This window comes from Microcaecilia unicolor, chromosome 1 (genome assembly GCF_901765095.1).
Source record: "Microcaecilia unicolor chromosome 1, aMicUni1.1, whole genome shotgun sequence".
NCBI classification, from domain to species: Eukaryota; Metazoa; Chordata; class Amphibia; order Gymnophiona; family Siphonopidae; genus Microcaecilia; species Microcaecilia unicolor.
In genome coordinates this window covers 617,574,403-617,588,576 of record NC_044031.1, presented here as the reverse complement: position 1 = coordinate 617,588,576, position 14,174 = coordinate 617,574,403, and the positions used below count along the sequence as shown (strand labels likewise).

The following is a 14,174-nucleotide window of genomic DNA, read 5'->3' as shown; positions in this document are numbered from 1 at the left end:
ATCAGAAGGTCTCTTTTTTTAAAGATGGTAAATAAGAGGGGCTTCCCTTACTGTTTGCCGGAATAAATAGTTTTTGCTTATTTGGGAGCCTTATTTGCAATAACTGTCCCCACGGGCTCAAAGCTTGGTTCTTAATTCTCTGAGGGGCCCTTTTACAAAGGCGTGCTAATAAATGGCCTGCGGTAGTGGTAGACGCGTGTTTTGGGCACTTGCAGAATCATTTTTCAGTGCACCTGAAAAAATGCCTTTTTAAAATGTTTGCCGAAAATGGAGGTACGGCAAAATGAAAATTGCCGCGCGTCCATTTTGGGTCTGAGACCTTACTGCCAGCCATTGACCCATCGATAAAGTCTCATGCGGTAACTGGGCAGCAATGACCTACATGCGTCAAATGCCACTTGGCGCATGTCCAATACGCGCATCTGAAAATAAAAATTATTTTTCGGGCACGCGCCAAAAATGAAATTACAAGAGCTGGGCGGTAACTCCATTTTGGCACGCATTGGGTGTGCGTACAAGCTTACACGGCTTAGTAAAAGTGCCCCTAAAATAGTTGCTTTATTTAATAGTCAATGTGTTTTGTTCCCTATGCTTCAGTATTTCTTGGATTAAAGGGGAGGTTGTTTCTTAATGGGATAGGAAGGGGAGAGTGATGGGGATAGTACTGGATAGGGGAAGAGGGGTTTTGGAAATGGGTTTCATAATTGGAGGTGAGAGGTTATAAGAAAACATACCTCTTATAGGTTTTTGTCTTTTCTCTCGTTCTTGAGGGGGAAAATGGGTATCTATGGAATTACGAGGGGGATGAGTTGGTACATTTTTGTAAAAGTGAGAAGATTCTGTTGCATTGCTTGTTTCTTTTAGATTCTATTCTCAATAAAAATTGTTGAAAAAAATAAAGATGGTAAATAATAGGGACTATGGTTTATGTATCCTAGAAATAAGTGGCATCAAATCTTTGGATTGTGAGACCACTAGGGAGAGAGAAAGTACCTGAATATAATATGTAAACTGCTGTGGTTGGGTAAAAAAAGTGGGAGAGCGACCAAGGATACCAGAAACTGGAAGATGTTCGTTAATAAACAACTTTATTAATAATTAGAAGACTCGACACAACGTCGTGTTTTGGCCGTCAGGCCTGCATCAGGAGTCTGCTTTACACAGTGCTGTGGAGCAAAAGTAATGACAAACCTTTGGAGATCCTACAGCAGACTCTAGAACAGAATATTGCTAAATAATATCAAAGATGATCCTTCAGGTGTGACGTAGTAGTCTTTAGAAAGACTGTTTTTTAAAAAAAAGAAGGGGACCATCAGAAGCACTTGTTTTTTCGTGGGACGTTTGAGTTCTCCGTGTTTCAGCGGATTTCTTCTCACAACTGCTGTGGTTGTACCACAGAATGGCGGTATATCAAATGCACGACCCTTACCCTTAACCCTTGTGATCTTCAAAATCTCAATCATACATTTTTTTTACATTTTCTTTGCAGATTTAGAAACTACTTTGGGAAAATTAATAAATCTTAAAATTGCAGTTGTTTACTAGTTAACACCTCAACCTTGAGCTTCTCCTACTTCTATTTACATTCCCCCCCCCCCCCCCAAAGTCCAGTCCCTGATCCTTTAGCATTTTGCATGACATATTTTATTGTTGATTTGTACAATGGGGTTTACCCAAGATGCAAATATACAGAAAAAAAACAGATCAATAAATACAAAGTCTGTGTCCAGAATACGTAATTGTATGTAATTGTTATGCAGACCAAAAAGTGAGGAGGCAAAGATTAACTTATACAGAAACATTGGAGGAAATCATGCAGCTACATTCTACTCAACAAGGATTTGTAGATTTCCTCCAGAACTCAAGGGTGCTGTTGGTTTATTTAAAGGCACATTGCTTTCTTCTCAAGTTTGCAGTTCTGCTTTAGTCCTCTTTTCCTGATCTTGGCTCTACTGAGTATATCTGAAAAATCTGGGATTAGCTCCAAACCGTGTTACTGGAGATATCTGGCACAGTACTATGTGGCAGTTTTACTTCAGATTTCACCATACTTATTATCAGGAGCCTTTCTCTGATTCAATAAACTGCACTATCTCATTGGTAAGGCTGTAGCGTTTGTTGTTCCATCTGAAGTGTGTTGGGGGGCTGCTGTCAGGGCCTGCTGCATATTCAAAGCAGGGGCTCAATTCAAATGCCAGTGCTGATTTCACCAACCCTACACCTCCGGTTTTCTCAGGGGCTGGATGGTAAACCCGTCCATTGTCTCGGAACATCACCAACTTCTCTGGCTCAAACTTCACGGTCAGCTTCTCTGCACCACCACAATAGGAAAGAAGCTCACTGTTGGAGCTGGGGTCTTGTAAGAGGTGTGTGAAGACTATGGGGCGGTCATCGCAGCGAATGAAGTTCCTTTCTCTGCCACAGGGTGAGACATAGGGAAACTCCTCCTCATAGCGGCCTGTTTGGTTCTTTCTTATTTGCTTAAAGAAAAAAACAAGGAATTGCTTCTCTGTAAACAAAATAAGAAAAAAGAATAAAATGTTCAGTTCCTTCCCATTACATGAGAAATAGCAGTTGCTAAACATAAAGGGGTTAATTATATAATAGGATGCCCTGATGCCACACAATGAGAACCTAATCTACAACTGCATCTGGACATCCAGAATCATGTGTAGAATATTAGTGTAACCCAGCACCAGCGAGCTTCACATTTATGTACCCGTAGTTACACCAGCCATTAACCTGGCACAACTGTGAACACCTAAACATGGCAGGACCCATGTAACTGACAGTATTCTATAAGTGATGTGCATAAGTGGGAGCACCGCTCATACCTTCCATTCACACACTCTGCCACTTATGCACATCCTTACGGAACACCACGTAGAAACTTTGCTGCCACAGTGAAAGTGCTGCTATGCTGAACATCTACATGTACAAAAGGCCCATAAATGTAGAAGCCCAGGTATCGATAATTCTTTAAAAGGGTGCCTGTTTTTCTTTATAGAATACTAGCCTAACAGGTCAAATCTGTGCCTATATTTTAGGCATGAGCACTTACGCCAATTGCAGCGCTGATGCATAGGAAAGCGACTAGATTGTTTGATGCAGGTAGATCTAGAGTAATTTGTAGAGTAATTTGTAATCTATGCATGTAAATGTGCAACCCACTCAAGCTCCATGGTTGAACATGTCCACCTTAAAGTACACATCATCATCAAGTATTTATGTATGTATTTATTTATTTATTTCCGTATGAGGTCTAACATGGCTATTGCACAGTTTACAAAACTATTATAAAACAAATGGGGAGGAGGCAGAGGGAGGGGTGACAACGGAATACAAATTATCCAAAGGACTCTGAGAATAGGTGGGTTTTTACTTGTGATTTCAATTTACAGGCACATAGCTACAGAATAGCTCTTAATCAGAAACTGATCATTTACGAGTTCACATATACACATAAAAGCCTACAATACTGGCATCTGCATTCAATCTTGCCACCTAAATCTAGAAGTTCCTTACAGAATTATTCCCAAACTGCACAGAGGTCTCCTTCCCCCAAATGAAAATAAAGTAAAATACAATATTCATACAGTAAACCATGTCATGGAGTGCAGGAACATGATTCACCTCCCAAAAAGAGTTCCGGGAAACAACTTGAATCCTTTCTCCAACAAACTAGGGGCCCTGTTTACCAAGCCGTGCTGTAGGCACACACACTAAAAATTAGCATGCGCTAATGCTAGAGATACCCATAGGAATATAATGGGTGTCTCTATTGTTAGCACATGATAATTTTTAGCGCGCGCTGAAGAGTGAAGCGCGGCTTAGTAAACAGAGTCCTAAATTGTTTCTTCTCCTGCAGTTTTAAAATCCTACTTTATTGTTTAAAAAAATACATAATCCATTGTAATGAACGGGTAACAAGTCACATACACAATTTTAAAATACAAACTGTCATTAGTCAAAGGTTGGGAAAGCTAGATATTTGGAGGGCATATGTAACTTTGCCCAGAGAGATGAGACGGGCCACTGCTTCCGCTGCCTGATTAGTAAAGGCAGATTCTAAGAAAATAAACAAAACACACGTGGAGGGGCATAATCGAACGGGGACAACCATCTCTAAGGGCGCCCATCTCAGAGGACGTCCCCACGAAGGGGCGTGGCATCCCGTATTATCGAAACAAGATGGGCGTCCATCTTTCATTTCGATAATATGGTCGGGGACACCCAAATCTCAACATTTAGGTTGACCTAAGAGACGGATGACCTAAATGTTGAGATGGTCGACCTTACAGATGGGCGACCTCGGTTTTCGCCGATAATGGAAACCGAGGACGCCCATCTGAAAAACGACCAAATCCAAGCCATTTGGTCGTGAGAGGAGTCAGCATTCGTAGTGCACTGGTCCCCCTCACATGACAGGACACCAACCAGGCACCCTAGGGGGAACTGCAGTGGACTTCACAAATTGCTCCCAGGTGCATAGCTCCCTTACCTTGGGTGCTGAGCCCCCCCAAACCCCTCAAACCCACTCCCCACAACTGTACACCACTACCATAGCCCTTAGGGATGAAGGGGGGCACCTACATGTGGGTACAGTGGGTTTCGGGTGGGTTGTAGAGGGCTCACATTTACCACTACAAGTGTAACAGGTGGGGGGGGGGATGGGCCTGGGTCCGCCTGCCTGAAGTGCACTGCAGTACCCATTAAAAACTGCTCCAAGGACCTGCATACTGCTGTGATGGAGCTGGGTATGACATTTGAGGCTGGCATAGAGGCTGGCAAAAAATGTTTAAAAAGTTTTTTTTTTGGGGTGGGAGGGGGTTGGTGACCACTTGGGGGGGAGTAAGGGGAGGTCATCCCCGATTCCCTCCGGTGGTCATCTGGTCAGTTCGGGTACCTTTTCAAGACTTGGTCCTGAAAAAAAGGGACCAAGTCGGCCAAATGCTCATCATGGATGCCCTTCTTTTTTCCATTATCGGCCGAGGATGCCCATGTGTTAAGCACGCCCCCATCCTGCCTTCGGTACACTGCCGACATGCCCCTGTGAACTTTGGTCGTCCCCGCAACCGAAAGCAGTTGAGGACGCCCAAAATTGGCTTTCGATTATGCCGATTTGGGCGACCCTGAAAGAAGGACGCCCATCTCCCAATTTGAGTAGGAAGATGGGCGCCCTTCTCTTTCGAAAATGCTCCTGATAGTCACATCGGCCCCACTATAGCAGAGATGTGACCCTCCCCATACTTAACCCAAGACCACCTCACATCCTGCTCATAACACTCTATGAAAAACATGGAACAGTATGCTCAGACAATTCCATGCTAATGGCATCCTCAAGCTTTAAAATACCACGGTGATTTTATTAGGAAAGTTTCTAAGTATGACCCTGGAAATGAAAGTGCTTAGCTATACAGACAGTAGCTGGATATCATTGCTACACATACAGCCTAACAGATAAAATGTATATTCAGTGCCACAGATCACATGTGCACAAATGTCTACCGCAAAAAATAAATGTGGAAGTGACCATGTGTAGAATCTGAGAATCATTTTAAAAGGCTGGATGCACATATAGGTCCATCTAAAAGTGACGTATTGTTGCAGGAATTACCACTATTGTTAGCAGAATCTGTGGTACTTCAGGAGTCAAACACCACACACCAGAATGAGAGAGAAATCTTCTTCATTTGCCAGCAAACAAAGTAGGACATCAGCACTAGGTCTCTTCTTCTCTTTCTCAGCTCTCTGTGTCTTGTGGCTTCTGTCTCAGCTCCTTCTCTTCTTCTTCTAACGTAAGCTGCCTCTGCTCCCAGTTATATAGGGTCCTACACCTCTCTAGCCCCCCTTTCTCACCAGATGGTAAAGAATAGATTGATTACCCTGCCTTGAACTAATTATTACTTACACATTACTTAAAAATATCAGTTACATAGGTTTGAGATATTTCCTAAACTGACCTATGACCTGGGGCCTCTCACACTAGACAATGTGGCACCTATCTCTTGCATTTTATTATTATTACATTCCCTCCCCGTGTTTAAACTTGTACAGCGCTGCGTAACCCTGGCAGCGCTATAGAAATGCTAAGTAGTAGTAGTAGTAGTACATTCTCATATTCCCAGTCATAGCTTCATACTAACTGCTAACTGGACTCTGGCATTCATTAAGGGGTCAAGGGCCAATCTTGCTTAATAGCACACATACATGATTTGTTATTACTTTCAGAAAACCAGTCCTTCATTTAGCTATAATTAATCAAGACTTTCCCTGACCTCTTTCACCTAGCTTCCTACACAGAACTAGCTAGGACTGTGGATAATTCAAACCAGATGATGACCTCTTAAACTATAGACAAAGCTTCACTTGAAAAGTCAGTCAAAGATGTAACACTGAATTGAAAAGATATTCTACATAGAAATAGAACTTATTAATTACACAGAATAAGACATATTCTAAAATAAGCAGAAATCAGAATTCCTTATAAGACAAATTCTAAATCATCTAGAATTATTTATCTCTAAACTATCTCCTTCTAACCAGCATTAGCCTAATCCTTTAAACTGCCTGCAATATGCCTTACTTATAATGGTATCCAGATGTGGTAAATAATTACTTCTCTCTGACCTTTCTAACCTCTGGTCTAGCAAAAGCTAGACTTCTGAGTAAATTAAACCCAGATGGCATTCCTCCACTTTACAGGACTGAACCAAATTTAAACACCAAATTAACAAATATGATTTCTTTGCCCAGGCTGCCTCAGTATCTCGGCCTCCAGGAAAAGATGTCTAGGTTAGGTGCTGGCTATGTGTAGAGGGAGGATCAATTTTACAAACATAAACATAGGAAACACAGGGCAATTGGGGTTCAGGACTCCCATAGCATAGAAACAGTAATGTCAGCACTTCTTAGTGAAATTCATAAACTCCTTGACCAACGTAAGATTGTTCTGGCAGTTTCCCTATACCTTAGTGCAGATTTTGACCTTGCTAACCATTGTTTACTCCTTTCCCACCTCTCCTCCCTCGGTATTACTGGCAAGCTACTTGTTTGGTTAACTTCTTTTTGACCCCACTGCTCTTTTCAGGTTTTCACTGTGTCATCTGCCTTGAGCTCTAAGGAGTTACACTGTGGTGTCCGTTCTCTCCCCTCTTTTGTTTAACCTCTTTCTAAGTCCCCTTGCAACCCTCATCCAGTCTTTCAGTATCTCAGCTTATTGTTATGCAGACAACATCCTCCTTATCTACCAACCTACCCGTCCTACTCTTCTCCCCCTTCAATTGCCCCACTCTAATCCTGCCTAGACTCAGCTGCCCAGTGGCTTATTGAGCATCATCTGATTCTTAATCCGGACAAGACTGTTGTTGCCTGTTAGTTCTCAGGTTCTCTAACCCCCTCCCCCCCCCTCACTCTCTTTACTTGGGTCGCAAATTTCCCTGGTCAGTAGTTTCCAGAATTTTGGGATCATTTGGGACTCCTTTCTCTCTCCTTTAAACTCCAAATATCGCACCTGACAAAAGTTTCTTTCCTTCTTTTTTGCCAGTTTCATGCAGTTCGTCACCTTTTCAATCACAATGATTTTCATGCTCTTATTCACTCCTTCTTCACCTCACATCTTGACTACTGTAATGTTGTTTACACAGGCCTACCCCAATCTTCTTTAAAACAATTGCAAACTCTTCAGAACACTGCTGTCAGAATGCTGTGTCACGCCCGTCGTTCAGATCACGTCACTTCTCTGTTAAAACAACATTACTGGTTATCTATTGATCAGCGTATAATCTTTAAGTTAACAATCTTAACCTTTAAAGCGCTTCACTCTGGCCTTCCGAGTTATCTAGCATGCCTCACCACCCCTTATTTACCTGCTTGCACCCTTTGCTCTCTCCATGACCATCGCCTTGTCCTTCCTGGCCCCAAGATTGTCCACTATGAATCTACTAGGCACAGTGCTTTCTTCTTTCTATCACCACATACATGGAACAATCTCCCATTTCCCCTTCGTAGTGAATCTTCCTTTAAAACCTTCAAGGCCTCTCACTGGGGGGCGCAGCAGGAAGTGCCACTAACCTATCATCACAGACACATCCGGGATACGGCAGCAGAAGTAGATTATATGCGACTGGCAAAGCAGTGGAAAGAGGACCTATTGATTGACATTATGGCTATACAGGTGAAAACGCATATTTTAACCATCAGGCGCCTAACTAAAGCAGCGAGCCACTGGGAAGTGCAGTACAAATTTGTGTTGCAGCTGTACGTGGCCCCTCGTAGAGCCTTCCATTTGGGAGTGTCCCCTGGGGCTTGTGCCCCAAGTGTGGTGGAGATGGGGCAACACTAGGCCACATGTTCTGGAGATGCAGGACAGTAAAAAGATTTTGGAGAGACATTTTAACTTATGTATCACAGATATGGGGCTCAAATTGGACATATGACGCTGCCCTGCTGCTCGGGCACCCTAGGCTGAGTACGCCCAGGCCCAAGGGTTATACGGAATTTGTGACAAAAGCAACTATCGCTGCCAAGCAAATGATTTTGGCAGAGTGGATATCAAGAAAGCCACCTACTAAGCAGTCATGGAGAGTCAGAATGTTGTTTTTAATGCGCCTAGAGCATCAAGAACATTCTACCTTAGACTCAGTAGCGGGGAAGAAATTTCAACGATGTTGGGCTCCCTTATGGCAAACTCTCACACCGGCAGCCCGGAGTCACCTGTTAAACCTCTAGAGGTTACCTTGATTGCAGCGGCGTACCAAGGGGGGGGGGGGGCGGTGGGGGCGGTCCGCCCTGGGTGCACGCCACTGGGGGGGGGGGGTGCCACGCGCCTGCCGGCTCTTCGTTTTCATGCTCCCTTTTGCCTGGAACAGGTTACTTCCTGTTCCGGGGCAGAGGGAGCATGAAAAGGAAAAGCCGGCAGGCGCGCGGCACCCCCCCCCCCCCCCCAGCGGCATGCAGCCGGGGGGGGGGGGGGGGGTCGCGCTGTTCCAGGGGGGGCGTTGCACCCGGGGGGCGGGGGCGCATCGGCGATCCGCCCCGGGTGTCAGCCCCCCTAGGAACGCCACTGCTTGATTGTACTGATGCGTGAAGAGACGATGTTTAGATTCTTATGCTCTATAATGGAGAGGTAGGGGTGGGAAAGGGTTAAGGATTGATAGGATGGGGGGAGGGGGGGGAATAAGCAAATGCTGTAACCAGATAAGAGTTAGTTTGACAAAGTGCATAATTTTCATGGTCAAGCATATTTGTGCATGTTTGAAACTGTTGGACAGTCATTGTTTACTGTGTTATTGTGGTTGGTTGCAATAAAAAAAGATTGAAACATAAAACCTTCAAGGCCAACCTGAAGGCCTGGCTTTTTAGGCAGGCTTTTGGATGGTCAGGTCAGACTCGGGGCTTTTTTTGAGGGGGTACTTGGGGGTACTGAGTACTGGCACCTTTTTCATTGTCTGCTAAAATTGACTCATGGTCCCCAAGTTATAGTAAAAGAGCTCAGGCTCTACACACCAATTCTGCCTTTTCATAGATTCTGTGACTGGTTGCAGGGGGCCTGGCTATTGTGGGGTGGGTCCCTCAGTGATCACCCCACCCCTGAAGGGTGGTCTGGCATTTGAGTACCGGCACCTTTTTTGCTAGAAAACATGCACTGGTCAGACTGATTAGATGGCATGAGCATCACCAGCTACAGATCTTCTTTTACTGTTCTCCTTGCTTGTCTGTCTAAACTATGATGTGAATGCTGACCTTTACTATTTTTAGTTGGAGTTCCTTTCCTGTTTCATATTTTTTTAGCCTGTACACCGCTCTGAACTGCTTTAGCACATAAAGTGGTCTAGCAAATCGAAATAAACTATAAACTATCTGTGCTGACACATATGTAAACTGCAAAACAGCGGCAGAGACACATGTAAGTCATTCATTCAGCAAACGTACATATGTAGCACACAAAGACAAAGCAGTTTACACTGCCCCCCAATCCAACCCCCTCCGCATCATGTCCATCCCTTCGATCAGGTCTCCACCGATCACAGATCCCCTTCCCAGAAGAGACAACCTCATCACAGCTCCCCCCCCCCCAATGGATCAGACAATTCCCACTGATCACAGACTCTCTCCTTCATCAGACAGCCACACCCCCAATCATAGATCCCTCTTTAAACAACCACCTGATCACAGACCCTCTCCCAGAAGATAACCTCCTGATCACAGAACAGACAACTCCCTGATCACAGACCCCCACCGAACCAACCCCTCCCTTAACAGACCCCCTCCTGGAATAGATACCCACACCCTCAATCACAGACCCCTTGAAGAACACACACCATCCCAATCACAGACTCTGTCATCCCAGTGCCAACCTCCCCATCCTCTCTGGCACTCCCGCCTTCCTTGCCATTTACATAGGAAATGGCTTCCTTTCAAATATAACTGAGAGGGCTCTCCACGAAGCTAAGCGATGGTGCACATTTAGGGGTAATCCTTTAAAGTACATGTGTAATTGACATGTAAATGTTCACACACACATTATAGAATTACCCTGGAATGTGTGCTGCCTCTTAAGGTCAGAGTGTCCTCTAGTCTCTGTTGTACTTGAAAGGGTAATCCAGCCATTTGCTATCTAGCTGCTCAACCCCATTCATGATTTTAAAGACCTCTATCATACCTCTTTCGCAGCTGTTTTTTCTCTAAGCTGAAAGGTCCTAACCTCCATAGCTTCTTTTCATTCTATTCCATCCCCATAATCATTTCTCTACCCTGCAGAAGACTGTATTCATATATGACATGCTCACGATCCAATGCTGAATCTTTTCAGTTTATTTTCTCATCCTTGTTCTGCTCAGTATGCATGAAGCGCAGCTGAAGCTGGATGTTAAGAATGGCTTCCCACTGCTCGCTCTTTGTTTTTATGCCTCTCTTGCTCTCTTTGCAGTCCCAAGCCTATAGCTTTGAAAATCAAGCCTGTGGGATTCTGTTTCTCGTGCAGTGTGTAATTTAACACAAAAAGATATGGAAGTCTGCAAAGGGTGACCTCTCTCGCTATAAAACAGCTTTTGTAATGTAAATACTTCTGCCATTCAATACATGGTGGAGACAAGCTTTGATTTCATTTTAATTTTGTGTTGGCAGATCAGGGCTCCATTTCCCAGATAATTGGGGCGGGGAGGGGGGTCTCAGAGGGTACATCCATGCTGGCCAGTAAAGGTACCTCAGAGGCCTGGGCAGGTCATCCAGTGGCATCAGAGCGGAGGAAGTATAAACAGAGGAAAATGCTGAAGTTTGAAAAAAGTTTTTTTAAAGGTCTCAGAATGGGTTTTACTATGTCACCCTCACACTTTAGATGAAAACTCTCACCCTGGTGATGGAGAAGTAGTTTAATGGTGAGAGCAATTGGCTGAGAACTAGGGGAGCCTGGTTCAAATCTCACTGCTGCTCCTTGTGATCTTGGGCAAGTTACTTATCTTGTATATGAGATAACTCTGGCAGTCAGGAGGTAACATAGTAAGTGACAGCAGATAAAGACCCAAACGGACCATCCAGTCTGCCTGTCACACTCATTATCAAAGACAGTGGAAGGCATCAGGACAAAACCAATAGAAGTATTCACAATACAGTCTTCACATACAGTATACAGGATACACGAGACAAAAATTTCCCAACACAGGCCATGTTTCAGCACATATGCCTTTCATCAGAGGACCTGTCAACGTTGCACCAGTGCTAAAACTGTAAGTCGCAAAAGTCTAATGAGGCCAAACAGCCAGTGTGCTAATCTGAAACATATAGATAAACGGGTGTACTGATGCAAAAATCAGTGGTATCTTCTCTATGAAATAAACTGAGCATCTTGGCCTATCTAGATTTTCAGAAAGTTTTTGATAAAGAGTCATGGGATAGGAGGCAAGGTTCTGGTGTGGATTAGGAACTGGTTATTGAGTCGGGCACTCAAGAAAAAGATCTAGGTGTCGTTGTAGATAATACACTGAAATCTTTTGCTCAGTGTGTGGTGTCAGCCAAAAAAGCAAACAGGATGCTAGGAATTCTTAGGAAAGGGATGGTGAATAAGATCGAAATTCTATGCCTCTGTATCGTTCCATGGTGCGACTGCATCTTGAGTAATGCGTTCAGTTCTGGTCGCCGTATATCAAAAAAGATATAGTGGAATTAGAAAAGGTTCAAAGAGCGACCAAAATAATAAAGAGGATGGAACTCTTCTCGTAAGAGGAATGGCTAAAGAGGTTAGGGCTCTTCAGCTTGGAAAAGAGACAGATGAGGGGAGATATGATTGAGGTCTACAAAATCCTGAGTGGTGTAGAACGTGTAGAAGTAAATTGATTTTTTACTCATTCCGAATATACAAAGACTAGGGGACACTAAAGGAAGTTACATGGAAATACTTTTAAAACAAATAGGAGGACATATTTTTTCACTCATCGAGTAGTTAAGCTCTGGAACTCTTTGTCAGAGGATGTGGTAACAGCGGTTAGTGTATCTGGGTTTAAAGAAGATTTGGACAAGTTCCTGGAGGAAAAGTCCACAGTCTGCTACTGAGACAGACATGGGGAAGCAAATGCTTGCTCTGGGACTTGTAGCGTGGAATGTTGCCACAATTTGGGTTTCTGTCAGGTACTTGTGACCTGGCTTGGCCACTGTTGGAAACAGGATACTGGGCTAGATGGACACCTGGTCTGACCTAGTATGGATACTCTTGTGTTCTTATCTTGGACTTTGTCCTGGTGCCTTCCACTCTCTTTGCTTGACTGGTGATTACTTGTGGAAGTGTTTTTTTCCTTTGTTTTGGTTTTGTGTGTCCACACTGGTTATCAATTTATGATTAAAACAACAATAAATGTGATGTAAAATACTTAATCATGGTCTTTCTTTGGCACTTCTGGGACATAGGCTTTAGCAGCCCGCCCTGTCCTTATATTCCATCTACTGGAGTTGCTGTGCATGCCAGCCTATCTATCTTGTCTTTATAGGACACAGACCGTAAAAGACCACTCAGCACTGCACTAGTTCATCACAGCCAGATTTGCCATCTGAACGTCACTCAGCACATCCACACCTAGGCAGCCATTTAAGTTTAGTTTTTTTTTTATACCATCTATTTTCTAATTAGAGATCCTCTGTGTTCATCCTATGCCATTTTGAATTCTGTCACTGTTTTTGCCTGTACCACCTCCCTCGGGAGGGCATTCCTGGCTTCAACCACCCTCTCTATGGAAAATAATTTCCTGACATTACTCCTAAGTGTACCACCCCACAATCTTAATTCATGTCCTCTAATTTTACCGTTTCCCCTTCTCTGGAAAAGATTGGTTTCTATATTAATACCTTTCAAGTATTTAAATGTCTGTATCATATCTCCTCTGTCCCTTCTTTCCTCTAGGGTATACATTTTCAGGTTTTTCAGTATCTTCTCATTAGTCTATTGGCTCAAACCCCATACCAGCTTTGTTGCCTTCCTCTGGACCACTTCTAGTCTTTTTACATCCTTAGCTAGATAGGCCTCCAAAACCGAGCACAATACTCCAGGTGGGGCCTCACCAACGACTTGTACAGGGGCATCAACACCTCCTATCTTCGGCTGGCTACACCTCTCTCGATATAGCCTAGCATCCTTCTGGCTACAGCCACTGCCTTGTCACACTGTTTCATTGCCCTTAGATACCACTCCAAGGTCCCTTTCCCTGTCTGTGCACATTAGCTTCTCACCTCCTAGAACATAGGGCTCCCTTGGATTTCTACTCTTTATTTTCATGCCTCTCTTGCTCTGTTCACAGTCTCATGCCTATAGCTTTGAAAATCAAGCCTGTGGGATTCTGTTTCTCGTGCAGTGTGTAATTTAACACAAAGGTAAAATTATGTATCATACCTGATAATTTTCTTTCCATTAATCCTAGCTGATCAATCCATAGACTGGTGGGTTGTGTCCATCTACCAGCAGGTGGAGATAGAGAGCAATCCTTTTGCCTCCCTATATGTGGTCATGTGCTGCCGGAAACTCCTCAGTATGTCGATATCCAAGCTCCATCCGCAGGACTCAGCACTTAGAGAATTACACCCACGAAGGGACACTCTGCCCAGCTCACCACCGCCGAAATGGGGGAGGGGAATTAACCCAGCTCATCCCCACACAAGTGGGGGAGGGGAATCTGTCCAGCTCATCCCCG

The 14,174-nt window shown here is 44.0% G+C and overlaps 1 protein-coding gene across 1 annotated transcript in view; it reads right to left on the bottom strand.

Annotated features, from left to right (window-relative positions):
• Nucleotides 1–1,618: 1,618 nt before the first annotated feature.
• Nucleotides 1,619–14,174, bottom strand: part of LOC115460477 (UPF0598 protein C8orf82 homolog) — a 93,807-nt gene continuing 81,251 nt past the window's right edge. The window contains exon 3 of the mRNA XM_030190241.1: nt 1,619–2,509. Within this exon, the coding sequence (XP_030046101.1) occupies nt 2,058–2,509 (452 nt within the window). The 3' untranslated portion in view covers nt 1,619–2,057. The remainder of the gene's footprint in view (nt 2,510–14,174) is intronic.